This window comes from Rhodotorula toruloides (genome assembly GCF_000320785.1).
Source record: "Rhodotorula toruloides NP11 unplaced genomic scaffold Scaffold2, whole genome shotgun sequence".
Classification (NCBI taxonomy): domain Eukaryota; kingdom Fungi; phylum Basidiomycota; class Microbotryomycetes; order Sporidiobolales; family Sporidiobolaceae; genus Rhodotorula; species Rhodotorula toruloides.
In genome coordinates this window covers 779,684-794,986 of record NW_015622962.1, presented here as the reverse complement: position 1 = coordinate 794,986, position 15,303 = coordinate 779,684, and the positions used below count along the sequence as shown (strand labels likewise).

Here is a 15,303-nt window from a genome sequence, read left to right as displayed (position 1 = left end):
GCACAGCAGCAGACTGAGCAATACTGCGCAAGGGTTGAGCGTGGTGAGCCGAGGCAAGCGTGAGCGAGGAGGGCAACCCTCACCCTCGCTGGCGAGCAACCCGACGGACAAGCCAGTTTCGCACTGTTACGAGATGCAACAGACTTATTGACACATTTCTACAACGGAGAACGAACAGATTGTCTATGCGAGCGGGATCACCAACTCCTGCAGAACGAGACGGCCGTGTAGGCGACTCCAACGGCGCCGAGGAGGGTGACGCCGACGAGCGAACAGGTGTTGCCGTTCCATTCTTGCAGCCCAGCGCGCTCCGACCCGCTGCGGTACCACTGCGTTACCCACAGCGGGATGGGACCTCCGTCTCGCTGAAGCTCGAGCTTGACGGTCATCGAGCCCGAAGCGGGGCGCGGGTAGTACCACTTGAGAACCTGAGCGTCGCGGTCAACCTCGTACCGCCCAGCGGAGACCTTGACTTTGACAGCGAGGTCGGTCGCTTCGTCGCTCGACTTGCCGAGGTCGTTAGGGGAGACGTTGCCAGCTGCGGCATGACGGACGGCACCGCCGGGGTGATGCGCCTGTGAAGCGGCCTTGACGTGGTAGCTGACCTTTTGGGGGTGCGCGGCGTAGTGGGCGAGCGGGATGTAGATTTCGGTAGGAAGGTCCGGGTCGGCAACGTCGTTCGCGTCGACGCGGATCTCGAGCGTGAGCTTCGACGAGCGGATGTCAAAATCGAGCGAGACGGGAGTGCCGACGGTCTTGACCGGGTAAGGGCGGACGAAAGCGGGAAGGGCGCGAGACCCGTCGTTGAGGTTGATCGGGTGCAGCGGGTCGTCCAGCGGCGTCACCGTGCCCGACGAGCCTGACGAAGACCTGGAAGAGTCACGCTTCGCCTTGATGCCGCCCTCGCCGGGGTTGACGTTGCCGAGTGCTCGCGCTCGTCGACCGACGGCGGTGCGCGCATTGACCATTTGTACGGCGTCGTCCGGACTCCACACGCTCAAGTCCTCGCCGTTCCACTTGTCGCCCCACTCGTGTGAGTTATCGGGACAGTAGTTCCAGACGGTATAGTTGAGCATGTTCTTGCCATCGCAGGCGTTGAGGCTGGCGTCGAGCGCGCGAACCTGCGTGGCGTAGTTGCCGTCCTTGTACGCCTTCTTCTTGTCGAGGTCGTAGGGAATGCCGATCTCGCCCATCATCGTCGGAAACTTGCCGAGCGCGTCGAAGCAGTCCTGCCGGAGGACGCCGAGCTGCGAGCGCAGGCATCTTCGGATCGCAGCCTCGCCGACCTTGACACCGAAGACGACCGACGGGTACTTCCTGTTCGACGGAGAAGCAGCGTCAGCTTTGGAGAGCGAGCTGCGCGGCGAGATGAAGGCTCACCCTCGCAAGATGCCGATTGCGTCGGCGTTGAACCAGTTCTGTGGGAACGGCATCTGATCAGTCACGATGAGAAGAGAAGCAGCGCAGGCGGCGGACCCAATGCTTCGTGACGAGCGTCAAGCCGTCGTAGAAGTGGCTCGAGTGTGCGGCGCGGTTCTGGATCTCGGGTCCGTCGATTTTGGGCGGGACCTGGAAGACGGGGCTGTGGATGAAGTGAATCGCCTCGGGGTGGAAGCTGCGGACGACCGGCGCCCACGCTCGCCAATGCGGCAGCCAGTAGTCGGCGCCAAATTCGACGTGGCGACCCGACGCTCCGCCATCGCCGCGGTAGACGTTGAAGTAGTCGGGCTTGAGCAGCGTCTTCGACTCGACGTCCCAGACGCCGTGCTGCGCCCAGATGCAGGTGCCGAGCTTCCAGCCTGGATCTCGCTGCCATCCCCAGGGCGACTTGCCGTTCGGTTCAGCCTCGGGCGACAGCCAAGCGACCGTCCCCTGCGGGTCGACGACGACTGATCCGTCCCGCTTCGGTCCCAGCGGACCCGACATCCAGTTCTCGACCTCCATCTTCTCGCCCATGCCCATCCGCAACGCCTGGAAACCAGTCGGCATCGGCCCAACTCGCAGGACGCTGTCCTTGCCGTGCTGACCAAGATCTTCGACGCCGAGGTAGCCTGCGTTCGGCTCGTTGATCGAGTCCCAGCCGATGACCGTCTCGTCGAGAAGGTCGCCCGCCTGCGCGATAGCCTGGCCGAGTTTGCGGTAGGCGTTGAAGTAGTGAGACTGCAGCCAGTCCTGGATGTTGACGCCGTCGATGATGCACTTTGGAGCGTAGTCGCGGCCGGCGAAGAACATGGTGAAGACGGTTTGGCAGGCGAGGCGCGAGTAGTTCGTCGCCCAGATCATCGGAGGAAAGGCGGAAGGGTCAGGCGAGGCGGGGTCGGGCCACTCGCACTCGATGACGGCAGCACGAGTGCGAGTAAAGTTCTGCGGTTCGAGGCCGCAGGCGAGGAGGGTCCAGTAAGGAGCGCCTGAACCGCCAGAGAAGCGAGACCACTTTACGCCGACGATCTGGTCAGCGGCTTCGCGTCAGGGAGAAGGGGTTTAGACGCACGAGGTCTTGATGGGGGTCCATGTAGACGCGGAAGCCATACTCCCTACACTTTCGCAGGAGCGCAACGACGTAATCGAGGAAGTCCTGGTCGTACTTGCCGCTGAGTGGACGAACGTCGGTCAGCGCTTCGAGAGTAGCATAAGAAGGGAGAGCACTCACGGTCCAGCGTGCTCGATCTGCTCCCAGGTCGTCACAAAGCGCAAGCAGTTGAACCCCCACCTCCGCAACCGCTCGAGATGCTCGTCTGCCTCGTCCAGCTCGAGCACCCTGCCGACAAAGCTCATCTCGCCCGACTTGGCCGACTCCCAGAAACCCTCCAGCTTGGCCCCAGGCTGCCCGCGCGGCGTCTTGGTAGAGGCGGCGAGGTTGATTCCTCGGAGGAGGATGGTGCGGCCGTCGGTGAGGCGGAAGTGGCAGTCGCTCGCATGGACGTAGTGTGGCGGCACTGGCTGCCCAGAGATGGGCGACCTGTTGTCTACGGGAGCCATTCCCAGCGAAAGTAGAGTGAACGAGCAGAAGCCAACCGACGTCAATCCGCGCCGCCCAAGGTCGGTCACTCGCGACTGTGGAAAAGTATTGCAACAAAGCACAGCCAGGAACATACGACGTAACAGTGAACCGTTCACCCGCGCGCGCGCGCATCGAGCCGCACAACCGACGCCGCAAACTCGCTGCTCAGCCCGCCGAGCAACGACTCGTGGATGGGCGGACGGTCGTACTGCTTGACCTGTCCGCCCCTCGTCGCCAGCAAGACGTAGTCGGGGAGGATCTGGACGCCGCTGAACAGGTCGGTCGAGAGGACTTTGACGGCGACAGGTTGAAGGAGCGAGACGTCGTCTCGTCGGGGTGCAGGGTGGAAGGCGGGACCGGCGGATCGTTCGGTGCGGTCGAGAGGGAGGTGCCATGCGGACTCGCTGTTCGAGCGCCGGTTGAGCGAGACTTGCGACGAGGCAGAGTGTCGCCGGACGTGCGGGTGGGCCTGCGGAGCGAGGGTCAGCTCGGAACTTCAGCGCAGGTACTCACGGACACGACTGACATGCGCCTTCGGCCTCGTCAACGATGCGCTCGACAAGTCCCACAAGATCAACTTGCAGTCCTCGCCGACCGACGCGATCCGCAACGTCCTGTCCTCGCTCCGCCATGCGTCCCACGCAACGCTTGTCACCCAGGAAGCGTGGCCTTGGCAGTGAGCAACGATGTGTTGTTCTAGCGGGGCATAGACCGTGACGAGGTCGTCTTGTCCGCCGGTCTGCACGAGGGAAGTAGTCAGCTACGGCGCTACGAACTAGGCGAGTATGAGCGACGCACCACCACAAAGCGACCATCAGGACTCCATGCAACGCAGAGAAGCGCGCCGAAGTAGCTCGAGAAGCAGTCGAGCAGCCTGCGCAGTGGAAAGGTCAGCTTCACCGGCAGCTTGCGAGGAAGGTTGGGGGGACGCACTTCTCCTCCACCGCGTCGATGATCCGCAGGCATCCGTCTTCTCCTGCTGCAGCGCACAACGCAAGGTCCGGCGAGAAGGCAAGCGCTACGTACGCACAAGTCAGAAAACGAGCAAGACTGAAGAACCCCCCGAGACGGCACGCACCATTGATCGGCTTCTTGCTGACCCGCCAATGCGACACCGGATTGAACCTCGCCGTACTCTGACCCTTCCGATCCGTCGGCGGCAACTTGCTCACGACCATATCCTCCTGCCCATCTGCGATCTTTCCCGCGCCCATCGTCGCTGCTCCCGCACCAGCGAGAGGCCACTCGTTCTCCTTCTGACCCGTCGCAGGCGAGGAGGCGGATCTGATCGGGGGATAAGGCTGCGGCACGAATCCGCTCCAGTCTTCTTTGTCTTTGTCCCAGAGGATGATGGACCCGTCGGCGTGGGAGGTGACGAAGAGGTTTGAGCGGATTGTGGTCGAGGGAGAGGAGGGGTCGATTGAGGGTGAGGAGGGGGACTTGGGAGGAGCGGGAGGGAGCCAGAGGATCGAGGTGACGGCGGAAGAGGTGATGCAGCCGGATTTGTTGAATCGCGAGTAGCGGGCCGTGAGCGGGTCTGCAAGAGACGAGAGCAGTCAGCTTCAGAGGCCAGGCAAATGAAAGAACGCGGCGCACCCATCCAGACGATGTCGCCCGAGTTGAAGCCGATCAGAACGTCGACCTGCGTGTGCGAGGCGGTATGCTGGTTCGCGTCGATGCAAGTCGGAAAATTGGCAAAGATGACGCGGCTCAGCGAGTCCTGCAGGATGAATCGTCAGTCCGACTAGAAAGATGGAAAGCGAGAAATCGGACGCACCTTCTTCCCCTTCCCAATCTCCGTCCACACAACCGCCTTCCCAAGCGTCTGGAACCCAAAAATCGTGTCCCTCCCTGCGTTCGCCTCCGCAATAGCCCTCAGCTGCACCTGACTAATCGGCAACCCCTCCCAACTGCGAATGAACGACGAACTCGAGCCTTTGAACGGTCTTGCGGGTCGACTCGTCGGTACTGCTCCGCCTGATCCGTCGCTCGCTGCGAGTGAAAGCCCGCCGAGCATCGAGAATGAGCTCGTGAGCGGTTTGCGCTTCAGGGGAGGGCTGCTGGGAGGCGGATTGTTCGAACCGCCCGCACCGCTTCCTCCTGCTCCGTTCGCTCCATCTCGTTCGGCGCTTCCGTCGCTCGTGAACGACGCAGTCATCCCAGCAGACGATCCTCCATCCTGGTCCCTCCCCCTCCCTCGACCGATCGACATCCCTAGTCCCGCCAATCCCGCCCCTCCCTCCTTCAGCGGCAGTCGCACCGATACAGCCGCCAACCTCGACGGATAAAGCGGAGGAGCAGCCGGTTGAGTCTGGTCAGGTTGTGCAGGGGCACCGTTGAGGCCGACAGAGACGGGCGGGGCGATACCGAGGGCTGGAGTGAAGTGTGCGGTGCTCGAGCCGATGGTGTTCGAGTTTGGGACGATGCTTTGTTGTGAGACGAGGGTGTAAACGCCTGCAAGAGTTCATTAGAGCTGGTCAGCGAGGGAGAGGACCGGAGAATGAGGAGAGCGAGGACTCGCCTTCAGGCGCCGCGAAGAAGGACTGCGGCGGGAGATTCAGGTCCGCCATAGGTCAAGCGCGCTTTGTTGAGCAGGACCAAGCAAGCAAAGCAGCCAGACAAGCAGAGTGAGCGTTGTGAGCGAGGCAGACGAGGGGAAGAGGTGGGGGCGGAGGAGATGGCAGGTGAAGTCGCTTGCTATGCTGGCTGAAGCCTAGGAGAGCTCGAGCAGATGGCGCAGGACACGAACCGAGCGGGGCGAACCGAAGCAAGAGGGAAAGCGGGCGAGAGGAGGAGGAGCAGCTCTCGAGAAAGGCTGCAACGACACGAGGGTGATGGACGATGCTTTGCAGGCAGTCGACAGGGACAAGTGCATCTAGTCGTCTTACTGGAGCGAGAACGCAGGCTGGTCGTGCCCTGCGAAGCGGTGAGGTAAGGTCAGTTCCTCATTGGCACCAACAGTTCCTCGTCCTGCTCGCCGCCAACGTCGTCCGCGCGTCCGCCTCGCCCATCATATACGCCTTAACGGCCCCATGCGCAACACGCTCCAGCGCCACGACCGCTTCTTGGCTCCCCAGCCCGCAAGGACCGAGGATCCTTAAAGACGGTCGAGGACTTGCCGGGCCCGACTGAGGGGAAGAGCCGGGCCGTGAGGACGGGTTCTCCGGTTGCTTCGGTTTACTTAATATCTAATCGTCGGGCGGTGGCGGTCGGGCGAGGGGAAGGAAAGGAAAGGAAGGGGCTTACCTTGGAAGGGGAGACTGACGGCCACAACGAACAGCCGCTCCCGTCATAAGGCCTGCGCCGTGTGGCGTAGAGTGTGAGGAGGCACCGGCACCCTGCGAACACTCCACCCAGCGTGAACAGCACCTGCCCTCGCTCCCTCCGCCTCCCTCTCTTCCCGCTCGAACCCGTTCCTCCCGCACGCCGCAAGTCCAGCTTTGCGCCGCCGTTCCGTAGCTCCCGCTCAGGCCCTCTCTGCACACTCCTGCCTCTCTGTACGCGACCGACCGGATGCGCGAGTGACGGGGTGAAGTGAAAGATTGCACGGGCGTCGACGAGGGAGGAAGGGGAGGGGAATGTACAGCCTTCCAGGTAGTCGCATAAAGCACATCAACCGGTTTCCGGGCCTCCCCATCGACCGGGACAGAGCTAGAGCGACTGTTTTGAAGGCGGACAGAGCTCTTTCGAGCTGCCGGCGACGAGGCGTCGGAGTCGGGTCTGGCACCCTGTCTGGCGTGGCTGCTGTGTCGTCCACAAGCGCGAGAGTCCCGAAGGACAGCAAGCAAGCGGGACCGCTGAGCGAACCGCGAATTTAAAGGTGCAGTTTGGTTGAAGGACAAGCAGCGAGAGCGACGAGGCGAGGGGAGGACCAGCTCGACTCGAGGGGAGGCGTATTACAGGGCCATTACAAGCGAAGTGTAATCGGATAATCTCTTGACGATGGGAATGCTTTGCAGGAAGCGACGTGACTAGGTGTACAGTACAAGCGAGACGAGCGACGATTGACTTAGGATAGGCGACGAGCGGGAGCGACGAGGGTCGGGTCGTGAACTGCGCCGCAACAGCTCGTCAGCGACGGTAAGCACGGGGAACCACGGGACATGTTGCTCACGAGGATCCCACTCCGCAGCCTCAAGCTTCTCGCCAATCATGCGAATGCGCAAGTCCCTCCCCTCGCTCAAAAGCGCCCGCTCCATCTCGTCCGCAAAGTGGGCGAACCAGTCCTCGCGGTGCGGCTCGGCCTCGTGCTGGTAGAGGCGCAAGTCGACGAGGCGCTTGAAGGCGGGCAGGCCGGCGCAGGCGGCGGCGTCCAGCGGGATGCCCGCGGTAGTGAAGAGGAGTTCGGGATTCCAGTCGGCGGAGAAGCTGACGAGTGGCTTGGTGAGGAACGCCAGCAGCGACAAGTAACCGTGCTCAATCGAACTTCCGCCCATGTGGAGGTGCTCGAGACGGGAGTTGGCGAAGAAGGCGGAGAACCAGCCGAACGCTTGTCCCGTCAAGCACAGCGCGCGGACCTGGGGCGGACGAGTACCGTCTTGCCAGTCCCGGACGGGCTGTTCGCGATGGCGGACGCGCTTGAGGTCGAGAATGAGCGTGTCGAGGACTGGGAAGTTTTCGGCGGTGAGGGTGAGCGGGAGGTACTCGGCGCAGCAGTGGTCGAGGACGAGGCGGGTGAGGGCGCTGTAGCAGCCGCCAAAGTTCGCGCGCTGGACCTCGATCAAACGGAGAGTGTGGACGTCTGCGCGGAACGGAGAACAAGTCGGAAGCAATTCTCCAAGCGAAGTCAAGGACCGCAACGCACATGGCGATCCCTTGAGCAGCTCGTCCGGCTTGCGCATCTGCATCAACGACATCTCCGTCGCCCTCTCAAAGATGGACAGCAGCGTCCTCGCGCTCTTGGCCGGTAAGTGCTTGTCGCCGAAAATCGTCAGCGTCCTGACCGACTTGGTTCGCTCGTCCGCACGCCGCTTCGCATGCATGATGCGCTCGAACGCGACATCGTCGCTCTGAGACCATCCTGCGCTGAACGTGTTGACGAAGAAGTGCGGCGCGGCTTCGTCGAGAGCGGCGGCGTGCCAGGCGGACGAGACGAGGGCTTAGCGTCGCAGGTGACGGCGCCGCTTGCGCTCGTCCTTCGTCGACGGTCCAGGCGGAGGGGTGGCGAGGTGGATGACCCGGACGAGCAGTTCGTGAGGGAGGGACATGGTGCGGGACTGGCGGTGGGGAGGGAGAGGAGGAGCGCGGGACTGGCGCTGGCGGGCTGTGCGGGCAGTCCAAGGGCTTCGCAAGAGCCAGAAAAGAGGGCTCTTCAGGCGAATCGCGCCTCGAGCAAGTTTGCGAGGTTGTGGTAGCAGGTCAAGCCGTCGCGAGGACCCCCCTCGCCGCTTTGTCCTCGTCCTGCTCGCCTCATTACTTTTTTGCTTGGTCTGAGGAGTGCGAGCTGCCCTTACTGGTACTGAGATCGCCACCCGACCCAGCAGGACCGTACCGACGGCGTTGTGGTCGACCTTGTCCTCATCTCTCCGCTTGCAACTGATGAGGATGGCACGGGTCAAGGGCGGCGTTGCGTGGCAACGCGGTAGTCGCAAATGGTTCACGAAGCTGCTCTCATTGGCGCTGCGCCAGCTCGCGGCCTTGCCGCGCTCTGCGCTCCCTCCCTTCTCCTCGCCAACTCCTCGGACCTTCCGGGCGACCTCCCTTCTCCCTCTCAGCTTTTTCTCCTGCTCTTCTACACGCATTACCTGCCCTCCAAGCCATGCTCGTCTATGTGACCGGCCCTGAGAACCGGATCACGATCGAGGATACCGGCTTCTTCCTCGACTTCAGTCCTGTCGAGGGTGAACCAGGGAGGATCGAGGTCGACGTTCGGCCGCCTGGGACGCCGCCGCCGACTTTTGACGTAGGTGTTCGTGTCGATGCGAGGGGATGCTTGGGTGCGGTGCGGATGAAGGGCTGTGAGTGCCAATTTCCTCCGAATCTGCTCTCTCCAGCTGACCAGCGACTCGAACAGGCACCTTCCTCGCCATCGTCGTCCCGCCCGTCGATAGCATCGGCTGTGAAGACGAGGACGTCGAGCAGGTCCGCGAGGTTCTCTTCTATTGCCTCGAAGGTGGCCACCTTCCCCTCGCTCGCACGCCCGCCCATCCCTGCTATCACCTCCGCAAAATCCTCACCGACGGTTCGTTCTACTACTCCAAGACGTTCGACCTCACGAGCCGACTCGCAACAAGGATCAAGGCGCAGAATCAGCTTGCAGAAGCGTGCACGCCCATCGCTCGCGCCGACGCACCCGAACCAGCGCCGACGCCTTCTTATCACGAAGGGACACGGGAGTTCGTCTGGAACACGCACATCCTCCGACCCCTTCGAGCGCTCCGAGACTCGCTCGACCCGCAAGTCCAGTCCGCCTTCGACTCGCGCTCGTTCATCCTGCCGGTCATCCAGGGCTTCTACGGCGCTTCGGAGGTAACGCTTGGAGCGGAGAAGGTCATGCTGGCGGTCATCAGTCGGCGAGGTTGGGCGCGAGCGGGCACGAGGTTCTTGAAACGAGGAATCGACGATGCTGGGAATGTCGCCAACTTCGCTGAGGTCCGTTCATCATCCCGCGCAAGCTCTCGAAACGCTAACACGAGTGCTCACGAGGTCCTTTGCAGACTGAGACGATCCTACAGACTCGCGACAAGACGCTCTCGTTCGTCCAGGTTCGCGGCAGCGTGCCACGTGAGTTTTCCGCGCGACTGGAGGGTCTTTACGGAGGGACTAATTTCACGCTCTGCTCACAGTCATCTGGACTGAAGTTCCACATTGGCATGGGCCTGTCGAAGTCCACCTAACCGAACCGGTCGACGCCGTCTCCCTTCCTCCCCTCCTCTCCCACTTCCGCTGGCTCGTGAAGGAGTACTCCGAAGTCCACATCTACAATCTCCTCTCCGACTTGCCGACAGGCTCGCTCGCCGCCGAAGCTTTGCTTGGGCAAGCCTACAGCGCCATCCTTAGTCTCGCACAAGCGAAAGACCCGAACCTCGCCGACAAGGTTATCTACGAGGCGCATTCGATCCACAAGGACGAGATGGTGTCGGGAGGACTTGCGAGGGTCCCCGATATCATTGCGCAGGATCTCGAGCCGCATGTCACCGAGTTCGGCGCGACCATCGCACGAGTCGACGCCCTTACGGGCAAGTACAGCCTGCTCGCGCCTCAAAAGGGTACCTTCCGCGTCAACTGTCGCGAGTGAGTTCTCAGGCTTGATAGTCGCGAGTGCGAGGTCTGACCAAACCTGCTTCCCTAGCTGCCTCGACCGCTCGAACCTCGGCGAGTTCAGCATCTCTACCGCCATGCTCGCACAGCAGTGTCAGAAGCTCGGTCTGCCGTCTTTCCGTGGCAGCGCACTCGAGACGCTGCATCGCAAGCTCTTCGCGGACGTGCGTCCTTCTCTCGCTCCTCTCGACGACGACGACGACGACGCTGATACGGGCATCCTTGCTTCGCAGAGCGGTGATGCGCTGGCTATGATCTATGCCGGATCGGGGACTATCAGTGGTTCGGTGAGACAGGCAGCTCTTCCTCTCCTCGATTCTGACCTTCCTGACCTTCGGTCGCTCGCCTTTCCTGAAGTTCGTCCGGACGGGCAAAACCACCGCGCGGCAGATGGCCGAGAACGCCGCCAATTCGGAGAAGCGGGAGATCCAGGCGCTGTTACATGACAAGGACAAGAACCGAGCGACGGAGATTCTGACAGTACGCTCCAATTCCCTTTGCTGTTCGGTTCCGACGGCGACTGACTTGCTGCGTCTACAGGGCCAGTACAAGAAAAGCGAGCCGCCACCCGTCTTCGTCATCAAAGCGCCTTCACGGCCTTCTCGCGGCACGAAGTCGGCGCCTCGCCTTCGTCTCTTCTAGTAGCTCGTTCTCTCCCTCTTTCGCTTCGATTCGGAAGAGACTTGGCATAGACTGGGTAACAACAGGGTTTGCGCTTTGCAGAGATAACTCGTAGACGGAGGTTCACTTCTATTCATTCGTCGTCGTGTTGCGCTCAGTTCGCCATAGTCTGCTTGAGGAAGTCGCTCGTCGCGTACGAGAGGCTGTGGGAGGTCGGGAAGCGTCAGCATGTGGAAGAGACGCGAGAGGCGGAGAGTAGAGCGCACACTCCATCGGCCATGTGGGCGTCGGCGTGGACAACGCGACTTGCGGTACCGAAGGTCGTGATGAGTAGACCGTGTTCGCGCGCAGACTGGATGAGACTGGGTATTTGGACCTGCGAAAGCGACAGGGTGAGATGCGAGAGACTATGAAGAGGATGAGAGTGAGCGCACCAGCATCGTCGCGTCGAGCATGATGCCGAGCAAGTTGTTCGCCCGCGCGAACTTGACCGCCTCGCGAATGCTTGTACACCGCCTGTCCTCCTCGACGCGGTTCGCCGGCACGAGTCGGCCGGGCTGGGTGATGTCGCCTGCAACGCCGCCGCCCGCGTTGCCTGTCCGAGAGAGGCCGCAGTACGAGGCGAAGAAGACGGAGAAGTTCGGCTGCTTCCAGTTGAGTGCGGTGCAGACGACGGGGTTGAAGGACGAGAGGACGACTCGGCGGTGAGCAGTCGAAGATTCGGGTTCGGAAGAGGATGGGCTGGTCTGAATCGACTTGTACACGGTCGTGAGGACCGAGTCGACGAACTCGTTGACCTCGAGCGTGCGTGCGAGGGCGAGTCGGCGGACATCTGATCGGGTCGGATACCGCAGCTCGAGGTTGACGCCGAGTGAGGCGGGCAGGACCTGTGAGCACAGCGAGTCAGCGGAGAAGCTTCTCACCGGGAGACATCCGCACGCACCGTCAGCAGCTCCTCGAGCGGTATCAGTGCGTCCGCAATAGCCCGATGCCAAGCCGACGGGTCCTCCTGGTTCTTGACCTTTGCCGGGTCGAGCGTTTTGCCGAGTCTCCGCGCGAGCGCCTCAAACTGCTCGAGCGTGACATCCGCGACGTGAATGTCCAGCCCGTCGACTGGCAGCTTCCACAGCGGGTAAGCGACGGGGTGGCCGTCCTTGGTGACTTGGACGACGATGCGGACGTGCTCGCCCGACAGCGACGACGCAGTGACGACTGACGACGTGTTCTGACCCGCGTCGCCGGGCACAGGAACAGTCTGCAGCGAGGTCGTCGTCTTCCAGTAGACCTCGAACTGCCCGCCGATCTGCAGCTGCGCGCGGCCGAAAGGCTTTACGACGTTCATTTCGAACGGAATGTCGCCGACGACCTTGAGATGCGGGTCGACAATCGGGACGACGTACGAGCCCTGGCTCTTCAGGTCGTCAAAGGTCGCAGGGACCGCAACGGCCTTGCCGATCATCTTCGAGCCGAAAGTCGGGAAGAGGTCGAACTCGAGCGAAAAGTCGGCGAGCGTGTCGACCTGGAACGAGAAGACCTCGCGGTCGTCTGAGAGCGGGAGGATGACGGAGTGAGGGATCGAGGTGCCGGAAGAATCGGGTTTGGGCGTGATGACGAGCTTGAGCGAGGCGGGATGGCCGTGTCCGGGTTGGTCGATGAGTCGGACAGGCGGAGGGTAAGGAGCGAGAGTGGTGTTGGGGTGGCCGAGTGTGATGTGGACGAGGCACTTGGCGTCGCCGAGGTAGTTGTGGCCGTAGATGCGGAAGGGGATGATGGGCGGAGGGAGGGAGAGCGAGGGGATCAAGTCGGCTTCGAGCTCGTCGGCGAGAGGGTCCATGTCCATCGTTGACGTCGAAGCCGTCGCGCGAGCACCCTCCCGCTCCTCCTGCTCAGCCGTCGCCGCCGCGGACGCCTTCGTCGCGCCGTGGTCAATGAGCAGGTTGACGCACTCGATGTGACCCTGCCAAGCGGCGTAGTGGATCGGCGTCCGCTTGAACTCGTCGACCGCGTGGACGTCCGCACCCGCCGCAAGGAGGATTTTCACCGACTCCGCATGACCCTCGCTCGCCGCATGATGCAGCGGCGTCGCCTGCGAGTACTTGTCCTGCACCGACAAGCCGTCGCTCTTGAGCGCGTCGACGAGGAGCTTGAGCACGCCTGCGTGGCCCTCCCGTGCTGCGAGGTGTTGCGGCCAATACCCTGCCGGGTTCGGGACGATCTGCGCGCCGCGCTCGAGCAGCAGTCGCGCGATTGCCTCGTGGCCGTACTGGCACGCGAGCGAGAGCGCATTGAGCTGGTCTGCGCCTCCGGGAGCGGGCGACTCGAAGCTGACGCCGGCCGCGAGGAAGGTCTCGACGACCGACGTCCAGCCGTTCGTGATCGAATAGATGATGGGCGAGTAGCCGTCGAGGTCTGCCGTCGTCGGGCTCGCTTGTGCGCCGAGGAGTGTTCGGCAGACACCGGCGTGGCCGTTCATCGCCGCGTAATGCAACGGTTGTCGGCCGTAGACGTCTGCCTGTGCGACCGAGAGACCCTTCTCGAGGCATGCGACGACAAGCGCGAGCCGTCCAGCGCTTGCTGACTCGTGGAGCGCCGTTCGGCCGTTGATGTCATCGACGAAGGTGAAGTCGAGCAGGTCCTGAGCGATCAAGGCGCCGCCTGTTTTGGGCTCCGCTCCGTTCGGCGTCACTTCCGCTTCAGCCTGCACTGCCGGCTCCTCCAAAGCTGCGCGCCACAGGATCCTCGACACCGGTCCCTTTCCCTCCGCCGAGTCGCCCTCGTTCGGCAACAGCAGACCGAGGACCTCATCGACAACCGTCTTGTCACCCGCCTTGACAGCCGACACGAGGGCCGTTTCGAGGTCCTCGAGCGCCTCTGCGCGGTCGGCGCGGTCGAACAGCGTCGGGAGGTGAGGTGCCGAGCGAACCGTGCCGTCGATGCTGCTCCCATCCGCGAGGGCCGCCGCACCTCCACGCTGCGCCTCTCCGCCGACGAGGTTCTCGAGCGAGAGGAGGTTGGCCGAGGCGACGTCGGAGAGTTGAGCGATGAACTCGCGGTTGAAGACGGGCTGGACTTCGACTTGTCGCGCGAGGTAGAGCTGTCCATCCGGCTGACCTTGCTGCGGCCTCGTATCGCCAAACCGGTCCGCCTGCCTCCTACACGCCTTGTCCCACTTCTTACAGATCTTGCGGAACGCAGTCGCGTTCAGCTCGATGTAGGTCTGCAGGCGTCCGAGGTCGCGCTCAAAGTTCCGGAAACCTTCGTACAGCGCTCGGAAGCTGCTGCTGTCGCGACTCAAGGCTTTGACTTTGCCGTTCGGTTCGGAGAGCGAAGAGGTAAGGAGCTTGCGCTTGTCGATGAGGGTGCGGAGGCGGACTTTCAGCGCCGACTCGCGCTGGTAGTAGAAGTCGTTGATCTGCGGGCGACTCGAGAATCAGTGCGAGTCTGAGCGAACCTGTTCCTCGCGCACGCACCTTTTCAAGCTCGCGCTCAAGCTTGAAGAAGAACGCCGCCTTGTGAGCCTGCAACAATGTCGTCGGTCCTTCCCCTCCCACAACTCCGTTCGCAGTCGACGCGTGCGCAAAGAGCTGCGCCTCCGTCGATGTCGCCTCGACGGGGAGCTGCTCCTCTGCTTCGGGTCGGGGAGGGCGTACGCCGGCTGCGAGGAGGGCGGCATCGGCTGGTCGGCCTTTCGCGAGCGAGTTGATGATCTGTCGGGGTGCTCGCATCGTCAGCGAGCTTTCGGAGATGCGGGAGGGCGAGCCGACGCACCTTTTTCAGCCCTTTGTAGTCGCAAAAGTACGCGGCCCATCCCTCGAATCCGTTCTGCGCAAAGATCTGCTGCTGGAGCGTCTTGCCGAACTTCATGGCGTCTTGTATTCGCTGGCCGTGTACAGGATGCTGGGAAAGGAGCGCGGTAAGCCTCGGGAATCGTTCCTCGGGGAGGGAGGGGAGCGAACGTACCGTCTAGTTGACCGTGCCGGATGCCTCCCGTATGCCTGCACGTCTACTGCACGTCGAGAGCTGCTTCTGAGGACCGTCTACGGTGCTGGCGAGTCGAGCGAGGGCGTCGAGTCGGCGTGAACCGCTCGAGGAGATGAAGTGGATGGGAAGGGCGAGAGTCGGCGTGCGAGGGCGGATTCGAGCCGGGACAAGCTGTGAGCGGCGAGCACAGTAGCGCACGGGCTGGTTCGGGCAATGAGCCGGTCGCCTGAGCGGGTCGAGCGAGTGGACGAGGTCGAACGTGTTGAACTCCCCGCCTTTCGTGCCCAAGTCCACGGGGAAAAGGTGAAATTCGCAGGGGGGGCAAGGAAAATGTTACAGTGCATTGGAGTGCACTCCTCACTGCAAGCTGTGTACTACAAGGTCGAGCAGGATGACCTTGGCGAGCAGAGGTCGTCGTGGTCGAGGAAGAGAACAACCTC

General features: G+C 62.5%; 6 protein-coding genes across 6 annotated transcripts; 1 reads left to right on the top strand and 5 right to left on the bottom strand.

The window, feature by feature from the left end:
- Positions 1 to 197: 197 nt before the first annotated feature.
- Positions 198 to 2,979, bottom strand: RHTO_02996 (Glycoside hydrolase, family 5; the record flags this gene model as incomplete). Its single annotated transcript, XM_016416668.1, has 5 exons — positions 198 to 1,317; positions 1,381 to 1,418; positions 1,477 to 2,433; positions 2,492 to 2,591; positions 2,651 to 2,979. 5 exons carry the CDS (start codon positions 2,977 to 2,979, stop codon positions 198 to 200), a joined length of 2,544 nt encoding a protein of 847 aa, XP_016276387.1.
- A 134-nt stretch (positions 2,980 to 3,113) lies between these two features.
- On the bottom strand, positions 3,114 to 5,571 carry RHTO_02995 (catabolite repression protein creC; the record flags this gene model as incomplete). The annotated part of the gene is made up of 8 exons (XM_016416667.1): positions 3,114 to 3,470; positions 3,528 to 3,740; positions 3,800 to 3,875; positions 3,935 to 4,019; positions 4,080 to 4,538; positions 4,598 to 4,721; positions 4,779 to 5,455; positions 5,496 to 5,571. 8 exons carry the CDS (start codon positions 5,569 to 5,571, stop codon positions 3,114 to 3,116), a joined length of 2,067 nt encoding a protein of 688 aa, XP_016276386.1.
- An 896-nt stretch (positions 5,572 to 6,467) lies between these two features.
- RHTO_02994 (uncharacterized protein) lies at positions 6,468 to 6,638 on the bottom strand (the record flags this gene model as incomplete). Its single annotated transcript, XM_016416666.1, has 1 exon — positions 6,468 to 6,638. The coding sequence occupies one exon, from the start codon at positions 6,636 to 6,638 to the stop codon at positions 6,468 to 6,470; it is 171 nt and encodes a 56-aa protein (XP_016276385.1).
- A 372-nt stretch (positions 6,639 to 7,010) lies between these two features.
- RHTO_02993 (uncharacterized protein) lies at positions 7,011 to 8,208 on the bottom strand (the record flags this gene model as incomplete). The annotated part of the gene is made up of 4 exons (XM_016416665.1): positions 7,011 to 7,054; positions 7,116 to 7,742; positions 7,806 to 8,057; positions 8,118 to 8,208. 4 exons carry the CDS (start codon positions 8,206 to 8,208, stop codon positions 7,011 to 7,013), a joined length of 1,014 nt encoding a protein of 337 aa, XP_016276384.1.
- Positions 8,209 to 8,759: 551 nt separating this feature from the next.
- Positions 8,760 to 10,903, top strand: RHTO_02992 (phosphatidylinositol phosphate phosphatase; the record flags this gene model as incomplete). Its single annotated transcript, XM_016416664.1, has 8 exons — positions 8,760 to 8,937; positions 9,015 to 9,592; positions 9,658 to 9,724; positions 9,787 to 10,234; positions 10,293 to 10,425; positions 10,495 to 10,548; positions 10,619 to 10,741; positions 10,802 to 10,903. The coding sequence occupies 8 exons, from the start codon at positions 8,760 to 8,762 to the stop codon at positions 10,901 to 10,903; spliced, it is 1,683 nt and encodes a 560-aa protein (XP_016276383.1).
- Positions 10,904 to 11,036: 133 nt separating this feature from the next.
- Positions 11,037 to 14,746, bottom strand: RHTO_02991 (CDK inhibitor PHO81; the record flags this gene model as incomplete). The annotated part of the gene is made up of 6 exons (XM_016416663.1): positions 11,037 to 11,085; positions 11,149 to 11,258; positions 11,317 to 11,769; positions 11,826 to 14,294; positions 14,353 to 14,589; positions 14,651 to 14,746. The coding sequence occupies 6 exons, from the start codon at positions 14,744 to 14,746 to the stop codon at positions 11,037 to 11,039; spliced, it is 3,414 nt and encodes a 1,137-aa protein (XP_016276382.1).
- Between the last annotated feature and the right edge of the window lie 557 nt (positions 14,747 to 15,303).